Below are 17,252 nucleotides of genomic sequence, written 5' to 3'. Positions count from 1 at the left end.
CTATTGTTATCGAAACCCTAGACTATTGTTCATAATATCAGTGCCCCGGGGACATTGAGACCCAATACAAATGTTCGGTCTTCTTTTATACATCGGAGACCCATTGATTATTTAATGTTATTGGGAATAATGTAGGAAATGTTAACGTTTGTAACTACCTTTCAGAATTCCAATTTAATAAATTTGCTCTTAGTTTCTTGAAAGTAACTGTTTTTGTTCCATTTGAAATATTCCTTTTACGAATTTGAGGTACAAAGTGTACTTGTCGTCCATTGCTGGTAAGTTGCTACTATCATAGTCCTCTAAATTTAATGTTAATTCGTATTGGAGTCCTACTATAAGTCGGTTATATCCAGGTGCTCCCAAGGAGGTTTAAGATGCAATGTCTCGTAAAAGTTTAACTGTGACGTGACTTCTCGCAACTTATCAAAAGATGGTATGACATATTTCTGAATCATTGGATTTATCTCTGGAACTCTGGAAGTTTTCTCCACATCTGTTTTATAAACAAGCTGAGAACTGACACTGTCGAATTTAAGACTGTTTCCTCAGGCATTATCAGTGATCACCTCGCCTGACCTAAATTCTCCTTTTGCCAAAATTGCTTAACCCCTAAAACCAAAACGCAGCAACGTTTAACACAACTAATATAACTCTGAAATACGAGTAGATGTAGACCATGAAAGTTTTTGCGTTCAAAATTAATCAATAAAGAAAATTACCAACAACAACAATTATAACATAGAAAACACCGCAAAGTAAAACACGCTATTTAATCCTCGTTGATATAAACTTAAAAACAATAACAGAAGTCGTGCTGAAGTTTTGATGAGAAAAAGTTTCATCGTTTAGCTATTACGCAGAAACTGGTTATGGTAGTCGCTTTTATATTTTCTTGTAGCAATAAAGTTAATCTTGGTGAACATAAAAATCTTGAGGTTGGTGCCACTGTATATACCGATATAACCACTTTTAAAGTTATAGTAATATCAAGTTAGTAGATATTATAGTGTCCAATAAGTCACATATAATTATTAGAATCTGATTTTGTACCTCTGATTTTTCAACATTATGACAAACGGTAAGGTTACAAAACGGTAAAGGAAAACATCGTCAGGAAACCTTATGCAGGTTCTTTAGAGATTTATAAAAAAATCAAAGGTATGTGAAGTCTACCAATACGCACTTGTCTAGCGCGGCGGTCTATGGCCTAATCCTTCTCATTCTGACAGGAGACCCGTGTCCAGCAGCAGGACAGTAATGGGTTGATGATGATTAAGTTTAGCCAATATTGTACAACAAATATCCGGTTTTCATGAGTCTCTCTCATTTTTTAGTAAGCAATATGATACACTTATGCAAACAATAAATGAGAAAAATGAAACAATTAACAGCCTAGTTTCCAAAAATGACTATCTATCATCACAAGTAAAGAATTTAACAGATCGTTTAGGACTAGTAGAGCAGAACGTGCGCGCAACAAATGTGGAGATAAATGGGATCCCGGAACACAAATCTGAAAATTTAGTCAGAACCATACAACAACTAGGTACAATAGTAAGAAACCCTATTGGTGACGGTGAAATAATGCACGTGACACGAGTAGCGAAGTTCAACAAGGAGAACGATCGTCCACGTTCTGTGATTGTTAAATTAACTTGTCAACGCCGTCGCGATGAGTTACTTGCTGCAGTTATTAAGTTCAACAAAAGCAACCGTGACGATAAACTGAATTCAGAGCATCTGGGAATTGGTGGTCCTCGGATACCAGTGTTTGTTTCCGAACATCTAACGCCCACAAATAAATACCTCCATGCGGCGGCCCGAAAGAGAGCAAAGGAAACAGGCACCAAGTTTATTTGGGTGAGAGACGGAAGGATCTTTGCGAGGAAAAACGAACAGAGTCCGGCTATCTACATCAAAAACGAAGAAAGTCTGAAATTGATTGTCTAGTCTAGTCTAATTATCTAATGTTTTGGTTTATTTCTATTAAAATGTCTATTACAATTTATTACCAAAACGTGCGAGGCTTGCGGACAAAGACGGAAGCTGTTCTTAAAAATATTTTAACCAATAATTATAATATAATCGTGTTTACCGAAACATGGCTAAATAGTAATATTGTGAACAGCGAATTTATAGATAAACGTTATGTTACGTACAGAAAAGATCGATTATGTTCACAGAGCTCAAAGAAGGACGGAGGAGGTGTTATGGTTGCAGTATCTAAACATATTCCTTCATACAGGCACATTAACTGGGAAAGTAATGCAGAAGATTTATGGGTATCCATTGAAGTCAGAATTAATAATACTTTCAGAAAAATCGCTATTTGCGCTGTATACCTGCCACCACCCGTCAGCTTTGAGCTCTTGTCAGGTTTTATAGAAAATACTACCAAAATTATTGAACAGAATGATCAGGTGGTTGTATTAGGTGACTTCAACATGAGCTTTATCGGTTGGTCTCGTGAATCTGTAGGTAGTCCGTGTTATCCTATAAACTACAGATCTAAACTAGGACTGTCGTTTGTAGATTTTATGTCAATCAATAATCTCTCTCAAATGAATGATGTAACAAATCTCGATAATAAAATATTAGATCTTGTCCTCACAGATTGCATTGGCTTGGAAGTAACTAAATCTCATAGCATATTAACCAACCCTGATCCAAAGCATCCTCCTATTTTAATTTTATTGCCACTCTATTGTCCTACCTACCTAAAACCTATTACAACTCCCCGTTATAATTACTTCAAAGCAGATTACAATAGCATATTACGTTTCCTACACAAAATTAACTGGTCGGTAAAATTTGAAGGTTGTCAAAATGTAAACGATATGACCAATATATTTTATGATACAATCTGTAAGGCTATAGAATTCTACACCCCAAAATCGAAACCTAAAAATACTAAATATCCCTTATGGTTTAGCAAATCCTTAATTAAAATGATATGTGAAAAAAACAGGAAAAGAAATAAATACCTAAAATATAAAAATCCGCGTGACCAATTAGAATTCGAACTTCTTCGCGAACGCGTTCATAAGTTGAGCGAGAAATGCCTTATTAATTATAAGAAAAGGATTGAAACCGATATCTGTAGGAATCCTAAAAGCTTTTGGAGTTTCATTAAAGACAGACGTAATGGTGAAACTACCATACCGTCAGTAATTTATCAGGGTGATCAGATTGCAAATACCGGACCTCAAATAGTGGAAATGTTTGCAAATAAATTCTCATCAGTATTTACTAATGTAGCCATAGACAGTGAGATCGATTCTAAGTCCAGCTGTACTTATTTAAACTATATAAAAATTACGGAACGTGATATTACGAAAGCAATTAAAAAACTCGATATATTTAAAGGGGCTGGTCCAGACGAAATACCCCCCGTCTTTATTAAACGTTGTGGCTCTACCCTAGCATTACCATTATCGACGATTTTCAACCGATCTTTATCCGATGGAGTATTTCCAGATGTATGGAAAACCGCTAAAATAATACCCGTACCTAAAAAGGGTGCTGCCAATGATGTAGATAGCTATAGACCAATTTCAATTCTTTCAAGCTTTTCTAAGCTGTTTGAATCTTTAGTTTATCCAATAATCACGCGCCATTTGAATGCTATTCTCTCCGAACACCAGCACGGATTCAGAAAAGGTCATTCGATTGAGACTAACTTAGTATCCTTCACTTCGTATGTTTGTAGTAAAGTCGATAGAGGCCAAGAAGTCGATGCTCTATATATGGATTTTTCCAGCGCCTTTGACAAAGTAAGCCATTCGCGTCTAATTAACAAATTACAAAAATACGGAATTAGTGGATCCTTGCTAGAATGGTTCAGATCATATTTAGCAAAAAGACTCCAGTTCGTGGTGGTAAAAGGTTACAGGTCACAAGATTATGTAGCAGTTTCAGGCGTACCACAAGGATCTCATTTAGGCCCTGCCCTTTTTTCTGCTTTTATAAATGATTTAACTTCAGAAATCCATAACTGTAAATTTTGTCTCTTCGCAGATGACTTAAAAATATATAAAACAATAAATTGTGCTCTTGACATTGAAGTTATCCAAAACGATCTAAACCGAATTAATCAATGGTGTGCCGTAAATGGCATGGTATTAAATACTAAAAAATCATATCACATTAAATTCTCGAGAAAACTCAATACTCTATCATCTTGTTATAAATTAAACGGTGACTTGCTTCAAAGAGTTGATGAAGTTCGTGATCTAGGCGTTATTATTGATAGCAAATTGACTTTTAAATCTCATATAGACACAGTAGTGAAGAAATCTGCTAAAATGTTTGGGTTCTTGAGAAGGAATACTAAAGGCTTTATGTCTACTAAAACTAAAATTATCCTATATAACTCTCTTGTTCGCAGCCAACTAGAGTTTGCGACAGTGGTTTGGAATCCCCAATATGTTACATACTCACAGCGAATTGAGAGTATACAGCGAACATTTACTAGGCACTTGGCATTTCACTCCTCTGGCATTTATCATCGTTCAACTTACGATGCTCGACTAAAACACTTTAATATGATGTCACTCAAAAATCGTCGCAAATTGATTAATATCATGTTTCTTAAAAAACTTATTTCTGGTCACTTAAATTGTCACCATTTACTACATAGTATAAATATCAATGTTCCCCACCATTATCCACGGCAACCTCTCACTAAAATATTTCATATCCCATCCAGTAAAACTAACCTTTTCAAAAATTCAACCCTACCAAGAATTTGTGCGGAATACAACCAAGCATGTGCATCAGTCAGAGACATTGATATATTTCATGATACAAGCCTAGGCTTGAAAAAGAAGCTAACCAAATTATTAATGTAAAATTTAATGTCTTTGTATTTATGTTTTTTATGTTCATTCATTTACCTCATAATATTTCTTAGTATATTGCATTGTGTTCGATATTTTTTAACCGTTAAAATAAGCAATAACATGTCACATGTGTAAATTGTACACGCCTATAATTGGCTTACATACATAGAAAAGTTGTATATGTATAATATTATTGTTTATAAGTTTTGTTTGTTAAGCTGTTGGCGTGGTAAAATAAATAAATAAATAAATAAATAAATAAATGATATAGATATAAGTCACATAAAAATTGAAGGAAAACTTTATATGAGGCGTACCAAGTTATTTCTCGTTGATCGACTGTAGTAAGTAATTGAGTTAGGTACTGATTATTTGCAAAGATTTATTCGGTACTTTTCATAATAATTATGAACTGAATGTCCATCCCTTTGTTGGCCATGAATTTACCCTAAAATTGAAATAGATGTACATTATTGTAGATATTTAGTGCTAAACAAGTGTGAATTAATAGACTTCACACACTTAAGAATTTCTTTATTACAACACATGCGTGAGCTACTTGAATCCTGGAACTAAAACACATTATCAATTTTATTCTGTTCTGAACGCATTTACTCATTATTTATTCCATAAAACCCTCGAACGGAGTTAAAATTTAAACAGAACAGCTTTTCACAAAGATAATCCTTACAATGTGGTTCCATTCAAAATATGAGCACCCATTTCAGTTACAAGTTTGGAACGAGGAAACAACAATGTTTATTGTCAACTTTGCTACCGTAGCGTTAAAGTTCAAATTATTCAAAGTTCAAACATAAGGTAAGGTTGGAGATACCAACCTTATGGTCCAAACAATAAAGGTCAACACGCGTGAGTGGCTGAGGAAATGGTGCATAAATTTCAAGGAACCGTGAAGTTTTGGGGTTTTCGAGGAGTTTTGTTTAATAAAAAATGTAAAGTGTGAAACGCTTTTGCGGATAATGTACCGGTACTATATTCTGATACAGTTTTACGAGTTAATGGAAAGGGACTTAATAAATGAATAGACCGTGGTATCTGGAGACCAAATATTTCCGTAAATAAAGATCATTTATAAGTAGCAGAAGACAAACATTTTGTAAATATTTCAAAACGGTTAAAATTATTTGCAAAACATGAAATCCCACAAGTAGAAGGGCCTGCCCTTTTCATTTTATACGCCCCTTCAAAAGGGGTAGCATAAAATAGGAAGTTACGAATATGGTTTGTAACTTAGCACTTCCATATCCATTAACTTTGATAACTTTTGTTCATTTCAACTTCGAACTTTTCAATCCTTATGCTGCTGAGATCTTTACTTATACCATAATTCGTTCCTTAAATTCTTCTCCGTAAGCGCTACCAAAACTTTAAATTCTTCGGTACTTTGTTGATACTTCAAACATATTATATTTCCTTTTAAGTATTAACGTCATTACATTCTTGATTTGATCTTCTTGGGTCTGATTCAAAATGGCAATTCAAGTGCAATATCCGACTTAGAGTATATGTTTAGGTTATATTAGATTTTTGATGTCACAAAATTGAAGCAAACAGTTTACTTTGTACAAAATGAAAGATTGCAACTTTGTCCTCAATATATGAGTCCTTAATCTGTAAGTAAATGTATTACATCATGAGACTTTAGAAATTACTGATATTTATGTCCGTTATTATTAACCAATTGATCTAATTTTACCTGCCATGGATCGAAATTTCACAATGTCTAGTATGAAAAAATTGTCATGTCGATCTTTGGCTACCAAATATTGGATAGATCGATTATTAATAAAGTGAGTATTCTTTATGGTTTTTAGTAAAGACATATTAAAATGACAATAAAACCGTTACGTATTAAGCATTAAAAAATCTTATCTTGTTTCTTAGAATGCAGCATAAGATTAAGTTTTACAAGAAAATTCACGTCTAAGTAGAAAAATAAGTTATTTGCTCACAAACTTTATTATTCTAACAAGATTCAGAAACGCTGTTGCATTACAAACGTTTCTTGCTGGAAATAAAATATTGTCAATGCTTGCAGAACTTTCAATTGCATTCCGTAATACTTTGTACTCGTAGTTTTACAGAAGGTGCTAGAGAATAAAGGTACTTCTTTCTTCGTTTCGAAAAAAGAGCTTAAATTGCTTTTGCCAACGACTTCGCAAATACGTCTTTAATCTTGTGCGGGATTTTTATTTATATCTAAATCTTTATCCATATAATGAAATCTAAGTTGTTATGCCATGTACAACAGTACAAGGTCACAAAATTATTAATAATAAAGTTTGGAAAATCCAAAAGTGCACGACTCATAATGCTCATTTAATTATGAAATATAAAAAAAAAAAAAACTTAAGTCGTTCATAATTAATTGCTGAAAAAACAGCTGTAGTAGGAAGAAGGTACTGCACAAGCGCCCCTGGTGGAATAAATGTACATAATATCTATAGATATACAGTCTTGTAGTTTTCGTTTTTTATTAATTGCAATTAAACGACACTGAATTAATTAATCATTCGCATTCAGTGACCTACAATCGTCGATTAGAATTTTTTAAATTTTTTTTTATCTCAAATGATGGATTTTTTCACAAGTTACAGTGTTTTCAGGTTTCACACATGACGGACATGAATTTTTTTTGACCTATTTTGGTGTTTTTTTCCAATTCTATTGCAGTAAATCAATTTTTAAAAAGTATGGAATTAATCTCCATTAAATTATCTCGACAATAGTATGCAAAATATCTTGATTCCGTGAACTATCAAGGCTATAATAATAAAAATAGCCGCCAAAATGAAGCGAAAAAAATTTTTCGATCGTAAAGCACTCTCTGATGCTTCGCATCATGAGTCGTGCTGCGTGCAATAATAATACTCTTCATTGTACCCACAAAATGAAATAACAAAGTAACATTAAAATTATTGTGTAAAGTAAATGGAATTAATTATTTTCTTTCGCCGCTTATTTTCCATAATGAAACAGCTTGTAAGGTGGTGGTAGATTTGACGTTAAAAATAATTCTGTAAAGAATCTACTTTGAATAAAATACCTTTGTTTGTGGAACTAGATTAAAATGTGAACAATATCTGATATTGTGCAAAATAATCGACTTCAATGAAGAAACTGTAACTAATAATAAAAGCCAAAGTACTGATATCTTTACTGATGGTAATGCGAAACAAAATAAATTACCAGTTAAGTAGGGCTCAGCGTAATAACGTAACTATCGCGCAAGAATAAAATCTTTAGCTGCAATAAATTCCCGAGATTAAAGGCACTTAGTGTCTGGATTTTATTCCCAAATCAACACATTTATAGGACAGGGTTGTAATGTTGCATTATCATTATTTCTTGTTTATATCCTGAGGGACCCTCGTTTGGGGCTAATGTGTGCGAAATGCTCAGACGAGAGTTTAATGAAAGGCGTAAATCTTGGAGCACTATGGGATGACATTCCGTAAGATGGGCTGACGTTACAGTATTTTTTAAGGTGTTTGAAATTAGCCTCTAATATTTCTTGTGGTTCGCAAATAGATGATTGACTGTGTTAAGAAGTTAATACAACCTATATAATTAATTAATGGATCCTAACCGACAGTGGAAACTGAGGTTGATAAAATATACATAGCTTTCCCCGAGGACTCCTTTGGCTAAAACACAGCTGTGCGATCTTTTCTGTTGTTTCTATAAGTTTGGAATACTCTAAACCATTGGCCAAACGGGCTTGCAGCGTACTTGATAGACTTACTATCACTTGATCACTCTTCCCAGGGCTGTGACCAACTCCATGTAGAACAGGTTCTATCTGAAGCCGATCACAGGCACATTGGCATTTCTCAGGACTAAGACAGTCACCTTATATTTAAGCAGCCGGTGTCCACACCATTCCACCGAAACTCAGAACTTCAGACTTCACACTAATTAGCATAACGGTAGCCCATTAAACCATACTGGCTCTACCTTCAACCAAATTATGTTACTAATGCATTTTGAGTAATTAGATAAAATTCATAAGTTGTCCATTCAGATGTTGAAGATAATCAGGTAGGATTCTTCCTTACATCCCTTTTACCATTGTTAACAGCGTTATCATGTAGTATTATCATTATCTCTTGTTATTATGCTCCGGGATCCTTATTAAGGGCTAATATGTGCAAAATGTTTGGAGTTCACTTTAATGAAACACGTAAATCTTGAGGCACGGGACAAGAGTCAAGTAGGAAGTGTTCGAAATGTTGGGGTTCGAACTTAGAAGCTTCGAAGATAGTTATGAGTTGAAATCTTGGAGATATAAAATAACTCCTGCAGAGTAAACATGAGAGAATCAATATTTAATCGTAAGTAGACGTAATAATAGAATTATTATAAAAAAGGAAGCTACTTAAACGTTTATCCTATATTATTCTCACAATTTAGAAGAATCTAGCGACTTATATATTATATTCTCAGATATGACTATCTGGGCTAAACGCCACCTTCATCATTTTGAGTTACCTTCTACCTTTTTAGTATCTTTGACAACCCACGTGGTGGTTTGGTCACCTGGCTCCTTGCTCCTGGCTCCTGGCACCTTGGCTCTGATATGAATAGCGTTTCGGGTTCGATCTCCTGTCAGACAGATATCTTAATGAATTTAGATTTCTGTTCTGGGTATAGGTCTTTCTGTACTTATCTTCGTGTCCGTCGCACCCACGGCTCACAATACTAATGAGGGGCTATAAGTGTTAAAAGCGTCGATTTACCTTTACCTAAGCGTCGATTTCCAAGTAACCCCTTAAGATATACCACGATTCCAAACATAATAAGACGCAAACGTTCCAGCCGCGGCTATCGCTCGCCGGAACCAACCGGACAAGACAAATATCCCATCCTGAACCATTAATCCTTCTAATCTTGACGGAAAACCTCCGGGGAGGCACATGCCCACTAAGAGGTATTGCGGAGGCATTTATCAAAACAATGGCTAACGGATTCCCGATTGTAACGAATATAATGAATTACGTCCTACCTTTCTTCGCTGGATATCTTCAGATTTTTCTATTTCTTCTTACGGGCTTTGAATTATTTATTTGTGATTCAGATAAAGGAAATCATTGTCTTTATTTGTGTATAGAACGTTTTGAATTACTGCATTTTGCGCCTAGGAGACATATTCTACCCATAACAGCGAAAACAACAAAAGGTGTGCAAATGGTTATTTTGTGATATTTATTTCTAATACATAGCTGTACACTGTATGTTTTCCCGCTAAAATAATATAACTAAGTAGTACTAGAAAGTAGTATATAATCTATGCTATCACACAATTGAGACGAATCTGACCACATCTTACAATGATGTTAAAATTCATCAAGCAAAGGATTACGGGGGGTGTGAAAATAATGGGACATACGTATAATCGGTTGTAACACCTCCGCATTTGAAGGTATTAGAACTCTTTGTCGTTTGAGTACGGCAGCACCACTGCCATCCATATTTCTATCTACTTACACTACTGTTCTTACAGTACTCTGGCTTGAAGGCTGTGGAAATACTGTTCCGACGCATTATATCTTAGTTCTCAGGGGTAGCGGCGCATCTGTGGCCGACCATAGGTATAAATCAAATCCTATCAGCCACTTACCATCACGCTCATCTGCTACTACTATATCATAAAAAAATGTACGAGTACATTCAGTAATTCATTCGTAGTTGGGTAAGAAGGTTTATTAGTCCTAAGGCATTGCCAATTCTATATGGTTAATTAAATATATATTATTATTAAGTTATTGCGAGGAGAATAAGATATCGTACAAAATATTATTTCTTTCTATAAATATATCCGTTCGAATTTCTCGAATACAAAAGTATTTGTCGCAATTATCTGGTTCCCTTTTGACGCGATATTTGATATGTTTCTGGTATTGATAATTACTCCTAATTGAGATATAATGAGCCTTATAATGAGTACAAATCTATTTATAACGTATCGTCGACCAAGCATTATTTGAAAGATATTTTCGTATGAAGCGTAAATTATACGAATAAAGTCAGACGATGAAACTCAACATTCGCCAAAGGTATATAGAGAAAAATATACCTTTATGTTTTGATATTCCAGAAATAGTAAGCCAGAATTTAATTCAATTGTCTATCTTTTTCTCGTAGCGATGAGATAATTAGATATTTTTCGTATAAAACAATATTATTTTAGAGCAAATAAGATTTATATTTTTTCATCATAAATCCATCGCAATTGCTGAGTATATATTTCGCTTTATATTTTTAAAAATCTATCGTAGTATAATTTTGCCGTGAAAATACTATCAACAAAAACAAGCCATTAAAAATTAATCAATTATTTTGTAGTTGCAATAAAGTTTCAACATAATAAAGTTTTAGACGTGTAAATATTATTTATAGAACCGAATTTATTTCCTCCACTTTTAGAAATAACAAAAGTTTTCAAACTTTAACAGCGAAAGAGTTACCCAAGCGTGCGCCGCGAACAAAAATACTATTCCGAAAATTGACTGTGGTAATTATTAACCATTTTAATTAAAATTAGAATGCGGTATCCTTTTGAGTGGTGCTCAAATTAATTTTCCAGAACGGTACATACAGACTAAAATAACAGTTGCGCCGCTGTTTGTTCCGGTCATAGTGATCGAGTGTGGAGCTAATTTAATTAGGCTTGATTAACAATACACTATGTTACTTATGTACTCAAAGCGGGAATAGATAATTATATTTTAAAAGGTAGAAGTATGATTATATTTGGAATTTATTAGGTCGTAGAGCCTTCTGTGATTGGACTCCAGAAGCCCCACCATCACGTCTATTTCTGCCTAATATCATCAGTGTTAAGCGCTGCTGTGTACTGCGTAAAGGTGTGGTAAGGGAGAAATACTTACCCAAGATATTCCAACTTACTCCTCATGAGTAGCAACGCTTCTGTTGCCAACCTCCAGTAGAAATCTAACCTTATCTGGGGTTGATTACAGATCTCCATGGGCGACAGTAGCCACTTACCATCGCGTAGACTGCATGCTCCTTTGCTACTTCAATTATAGAAAAAAACTCAAAATTACTTGTGTTTCAAAGGTCAACCCTAAAACTGGCAATAAAATTTATATTCGAAATACACCTATTCCGTAACAGAATATTCGAAGAAATTTTACCTCAAATTCAACCCATTTACATCGTAATGAAATTTTGTATCCATAAAATTGGGATCTGTGTTCATGAGGCTACAACGGTTTAATTAAAGAGCAAGTACAACGTCTAATCTCTCGGTGGAGATGTCTAGCTAAGATGAAATTTATCAAACCATGTCTGACATCGAAGCCCTTCTATATTTATTTTTACTTATAATAAATAACGTCTTTCTGAGCTTTCAGACAGATCTTAGCTAATTGATTGATGATTTGAAATAAGAAATCTAAAGGAAGCTAAAAGCGTCTATAATTCTGAGAAGAGAAATATATCCTAAATAATATTGTATGTATCCTTAATTAATCCTAATTAACATTGACGGATTAAAACACGTTATAAGTTATGTGTTATTTTGTATTACTTGGTCAGGGAAACATTTTTTTATGAAACAGGGTTTTTGTAGGAAATTACCTATCTTTTCACTTTAATATATAATATTTTAAAACCACGAGCGGTATCTCTTGGAATACAAAAATGTTGCTTAATTTCTTACGTAACGCTTTCTCTATTGTTTCAGGCAGTCGGCCGATGTAATCACAAAGGCGAAATGAGATGAGTATGCGCGTGGCGTGGGCCAGGTGGTATTGGATAGTCATATTCACGACGTGCACGGCAAGGACTGCTAGCGACTGGCTCGATTGCGCCCACATCGCGACCTGCCGCTGCAAGTGGTCCTCAGGGAAGAAGACGGCCACGTGTGCTTCCAGCGACCTGCGCCGCCCACCATCTCTCTCATCAGACATCCAAGTCCTCGATCTTCACGACAACCCACTAAGAAACCTACCCCAAGAAGTATTCTCCAATATCGGACTACTCAACTTGCAACGCCTGAACCTTAGAGCGACCAAACTGAGATCGATACATCCAGATGCGTTCCTAGAATTAAGAATTTTGATTGAAGTGGATTTAGCAGACAACGATTTAGCGATCTTGCCAAGAGATATTTTCAGAGGCAACGAAAGATTACGACTAGTAGTTCTTAGCAATAATCCACTAACGACTTTAGTCGCTGACCAGTTCCCGCCACTTCCCCATCTGCGGATGCTCCTATTGGACGGCTGCAGATTGAGGAAGATACATACAAACGCTTTAAGAAATTTGAAATCCTTGGAGACTATAGACTTACGTAGAAATCAGCTTACATTCCTTCGTTTGATAACTTTTTCTTTACCAGCACTGAAAGCGATGTCGTTATCTGGCAATCCATGGAGATGTGATTGCCGTCTCCGCGAATTCAAAGATTGGTTTTTAGAAAGCAAGTTAGGTACAGAAGAATTAGTCTGCGTTGAGCCTTCGACGCAATCCGGGAACAAGTGGCGCAATGTGCCCAGTGAGAGTATGGCGTGTCCGCCAGAAGTAAGATCGAGTACGTTGGTTGTGAGAGCAGAAGTAGGATTAGCAGCGACATTCGGGTGCTGGGTGCATGGAATACCAAAGCCTCAAGTAACATGGCTATTTGAAGGTGCCGAAATCCATAACAGCACCGTTGATTGCGAAATGGAAGAAACAGATACTACAGTTGAGAATGATGACTCAGAGGAAAGAGTACCTGGTAGTGTTAGATGGGTAAATGTTACTCTATTAAATGTTACATCGAGTGCAGCAGGCGAGTGGACTTGTATAGCTAAAAGCACAGCAGGAGAAGCCAGAGCTATAATTAGTTTAGTGTTGCCTCGGTCTCAGACTGCAACAGCTCGTACTGCTCCAGGAATACCCCAGCTATTAGGCGTCGTTTTCGGGGCACTAGGTGTACTAGCTACTTTAGGATTCATAGCTGCTGTTGCCTGTTGGCATTTAAGAAGAAGAACGGTACCGCCAAGTCGAAGTTTCACTGATCAAGAGAAACGACTAATAGATGCCTCCGTAGTGGTCAGTTGTGATCGATCTATTGCAGACATGGCTTCATCCTGCGATTTTGAACTAACTGAGCGATCTATGTCCATTGACGACCAGCCAAGAGTTTGTGGCTTTGATCCAGTCCATATAACTATTGAAGGTACACCGGGAGCATTTCCTCCACCACCCGCTGAGTTCGCAGTGCCAGTTCCTTATGGTAATATTTTCATATCGGTCCAAGTAGCTGGTAGAGGTGAACCAGGAAAGTATCCTGATTTATTAAGTGGTGGAGCGACATTGCCGAGGCGAAGTCGAACGTGCTGTGCAGCGCCTGCGTATGATAACATGGGCCCAAGAGTGACAGCCACAGGAAGTTCCACTTGGTCACTACCAGGTGCTAGTTCAGAGAATGTTGAAGCGTCAGAGACTCCAGTGCTTACCCTACCGCCCCCGCCGCCAGAGTTCGTCTCCCTTTAGCCTAGGCCCCTGGTACTAGACGCTTCGAGCCTGAGGTGACCTGGTACCACAAAACTTTGGAGTCAATTAGACTATTTCCCCAATTTTATTGTACTTATGATAATTTCAGTGATTACAGTTTTGAATTTGTAAATAGTGAGTGCAGTGTGCGAGCGATGTGTGACATCCTGTGAGATTTAAATACGTAAGGTTGTTATCAATATTGAAATTGTACGATACTTAATCTCTAAGGGCATCTTGTTATTCGTATGTTGGGATGTTGACGTGAGAAAGTGTTTAGTCTCGTCCTCTTTATTTCCTAGATGTTCTTTTATGTCTACGCATAAGTCTTCCCAACTTTTGTAAATATCGTTTATTCCTATACAAACTTCCCAAACATAAGACTGACCCTTTTGTCTTATTTTCTCTCTCTTTGTAACTTTATCGAATTTGAATGTATTAAGCTCTTCACTTAGAATCAGGCAAATGATAGCTTCTAATCTAACATTTGATTTAAAAGCGAATAATGTAAAAGAAAATAAACCAGTCACATTACAAAGTATTCCGTCGTTTTATTCCTACGTTTCCCTTCCTTATTTTATAAATAAGGATAAAGTTCAGTCAATGATAATATCAAATTTTATAGAAATATTAAAAACATTGAGAATCAAAGAGACCTATAGACTAGAAGATAAATAATAATAATTTACCGTTTAAATTATTATTTAATCGTATCATCATTTTAATTCAGTAGTCACGATACAATTTTTAAGGTTATTTCACTTATAATTATGAAATTAAAATTAACAATACAAAATATAAATAAAATGAGCCAATAATTAAGCGCGAATTAAGTATATTTAGACTTTTTTTATTAATTTTGACAGACATTTAATCGATTCATTTTTATTTAATATGTAGACGAAATATAAGTTTTATTACATAATTATAATGGACACCTATTACAAGTGTAGTATATTCTTATATACCATAAAAAAATCTCATGATGTTAAAAATACATGATAATTACAAAGATTTTGTTGACGTTATAGTCAACAAAATCTTTGTAATTATCATGTTTTGTTGACGTTATAGTCAACAAAATCTTTGTAATTATCATGTTTGTACATCCCTACCTTAAAATCTCTTTGACTTGTCATTTTAAAATTATAATGGACACCTATTACAAGTGTAGTATATTCTTATATACCATAAAAAAATCTCATGATGTTAAAAATACATGATAATTACAAAGATTTTGTTGACGTTATAGTCAACAAAATCTTTGTAATTATCATGTTTTGTTGACGTTATAGTCAACAAAATCTTTGTAATTATCATGTTTGTACATCCCTACCTTAAAATCTCTTTGACTTGTCATTTTAAAAGGGTGACTTGAATTACCGCACAGGGTCAAATCTGATATCGGCCAGACATTCAGTCTAGTGTAAATTGTTATTAAATTCTCAATTAATTGTTTTGATCAAATCGTTTAACAAATGAAAATTGTCTTGCCCTAAATAATAAAAGGATTGCTTAATTTATTAAATAGCAGATATTTCAAACTATTTAACAAATTTGAACTAATCAAAAATGTACATACGAAATCAAATTATCTAATCATTCAAAATTATAATAAAAAAAACTTTTTTATGAGTTTTTCATAACTTTCAATGGTAGTATGTAGCAGTGTCAAACGATTACTTATTATAAAGTAGAAATATGTAATGAACCATCATAGTCGAACTTCGGAAATATTTTATTCACGTCAAACTTACATGCAGTGGTTACCGGATTCGATTCCCGGTCAAACATAAAATCTAAATTATTAATTTACATTCTGTTCTGGGTCTGGGTATTTGTGTATTCGTCCTTGTGTGTGTTCACAGCACCCACGATTCTAAAAACATCCAATTATGGGGCTCTTGTAGAAAACGTAGACAGTTTAGTCGAATTTGAAACCGTGTTTACAAAATTTAATCGTGTCACTAACTCTGAAGATGTGTCAGCATATTCGCCTGTATTTGTGTCATCTGCTACTTGACCCAGTTCAACCGCTCTTCTGGTTGTTAATTATTTTCGGCGCAACCTTATTTTCCACGTTTCCTTTTTAATGGCTTTTTTATCTTCGTTCAGTTTTAACGACACACCGTGATAGCATCGCGGGTTTCGAGTCGGTAATTTTTAACGATGACTTAACAAGTTGTTTGCGCTTTTGTGCAAATTTATTAAACAATCATCAGTTAACCTTTTCGTGTGCGGGTATAGTAATTGAGTAAAATAAATGTCTCCATTGTAGTCATAATAATAATTTTTAATTACATATCTTATAATTTATAAAATAATAATCTATTAGAAAAAATAAATACAATATATACAAAGTAATTTAAACAAAAAATGAAACCCAAACCCAATAAATAAAATAAAGATAAAACAAAGAGCCTAATACTCTACCCCTTGGGAGCGTCTCAAGGGGCAAGAATTTGGATTTTAAAGCGAAATTTAAATGCCATTCTCACAAAGTATTTTTATGCCAAATTCCAATGCCATTCGTAGAAGCTTCATACTATCGTCATTATATCTATCTGTTTCGTTATTTTCAAAACAGAAAATGATCACACAGAAAATGGTACAACGAAAGAATTTCATGCCTCATCGGTACATTGTAGCAAACGACATCTTTTCAAAGTAATAATTGGCTATTAAGAAAAATAAGCACCGCAAAATTCTACACAACAGTACAAAAACGCCTCGAGAAGTTTTGTGTGAGATAATTGAAATCATTACTAAGAGCGGAGGTAATTCCCGTGAATGGGCGGATTTGTACCGCCACGCAAGATTTTTAACGCAAGCCTATGTTGTACTAGGAGAAATTGCCTCTACCTTTTTCATGATATTACGTTT

The 17,252-nt window shown here is 34.8% G+C and overlaps 2 protein-coding genes across 3 annotated transcripts in view; both read left to right on the top strand.

Annotated features, from left to right (window-relative positions):
* Window positions 1–14,910, top strand: part of LOC140754440 (uncharacterized) — a 75,739-nt gene extending 60,829 nt beyond the window's left edge. Inside the window, exon 2 of one of the 2 annotated variants that reach the window (XM_073089454.1) lies at window positions 12,574–14,910. In XM_073089454.1, the coding sequence (XP_072945555.1) occupies window positions 12,609–14,369 (1,761 nt within the window). In that variant the 5' untranslated portion in view covers window positions 12,574–12,608 and the 3' untranslated portion in view covers window positions 14,370–14,910. The remainder of the gene's footprint in view (window positions 1–12,573) is intronic. The other variant, XM_073089455.1, reaches the window with a different exon arrangement.
* Window positions 1,357–5,098, top strand: LOC140754586 (uncharacterized). The gene has a single exon (XM_073089627.1). It carries the CDS (start codon window positions 1,357–1,359, stop codon window positions 1,951–1,953), a length of 597 nt encoding a protein of 198 aa, XP_072945728.1. The 3' UTR covers window positions 1,954–5,098.
* Window positions 14,911–17,252: the final 2,342 nt, after the last annotated feature.

This window comes from Epargyreus clarus, unplaced genomic scaffold (assembly GCF_041222505.1).
Source record: "Epargyreus clarus isolate Ecla_fem2 unplaced genomic scaffold, WU_Ecla_fem_2.2 ptg000029l, whole genome shotgun sequence".
NCBI classification, from domain to species: Eukaryota; Metazoa; Arthropoda; class Insecta; order Lepidoptera; family Hesperiidae; genus Epargyreus; species Epargyreus clarus.
The sequence above is the reverse complement of the archived record's forward strand: the minus strand, read 5'-3'. Positions and strand labels throughout refer to the sequence as shown.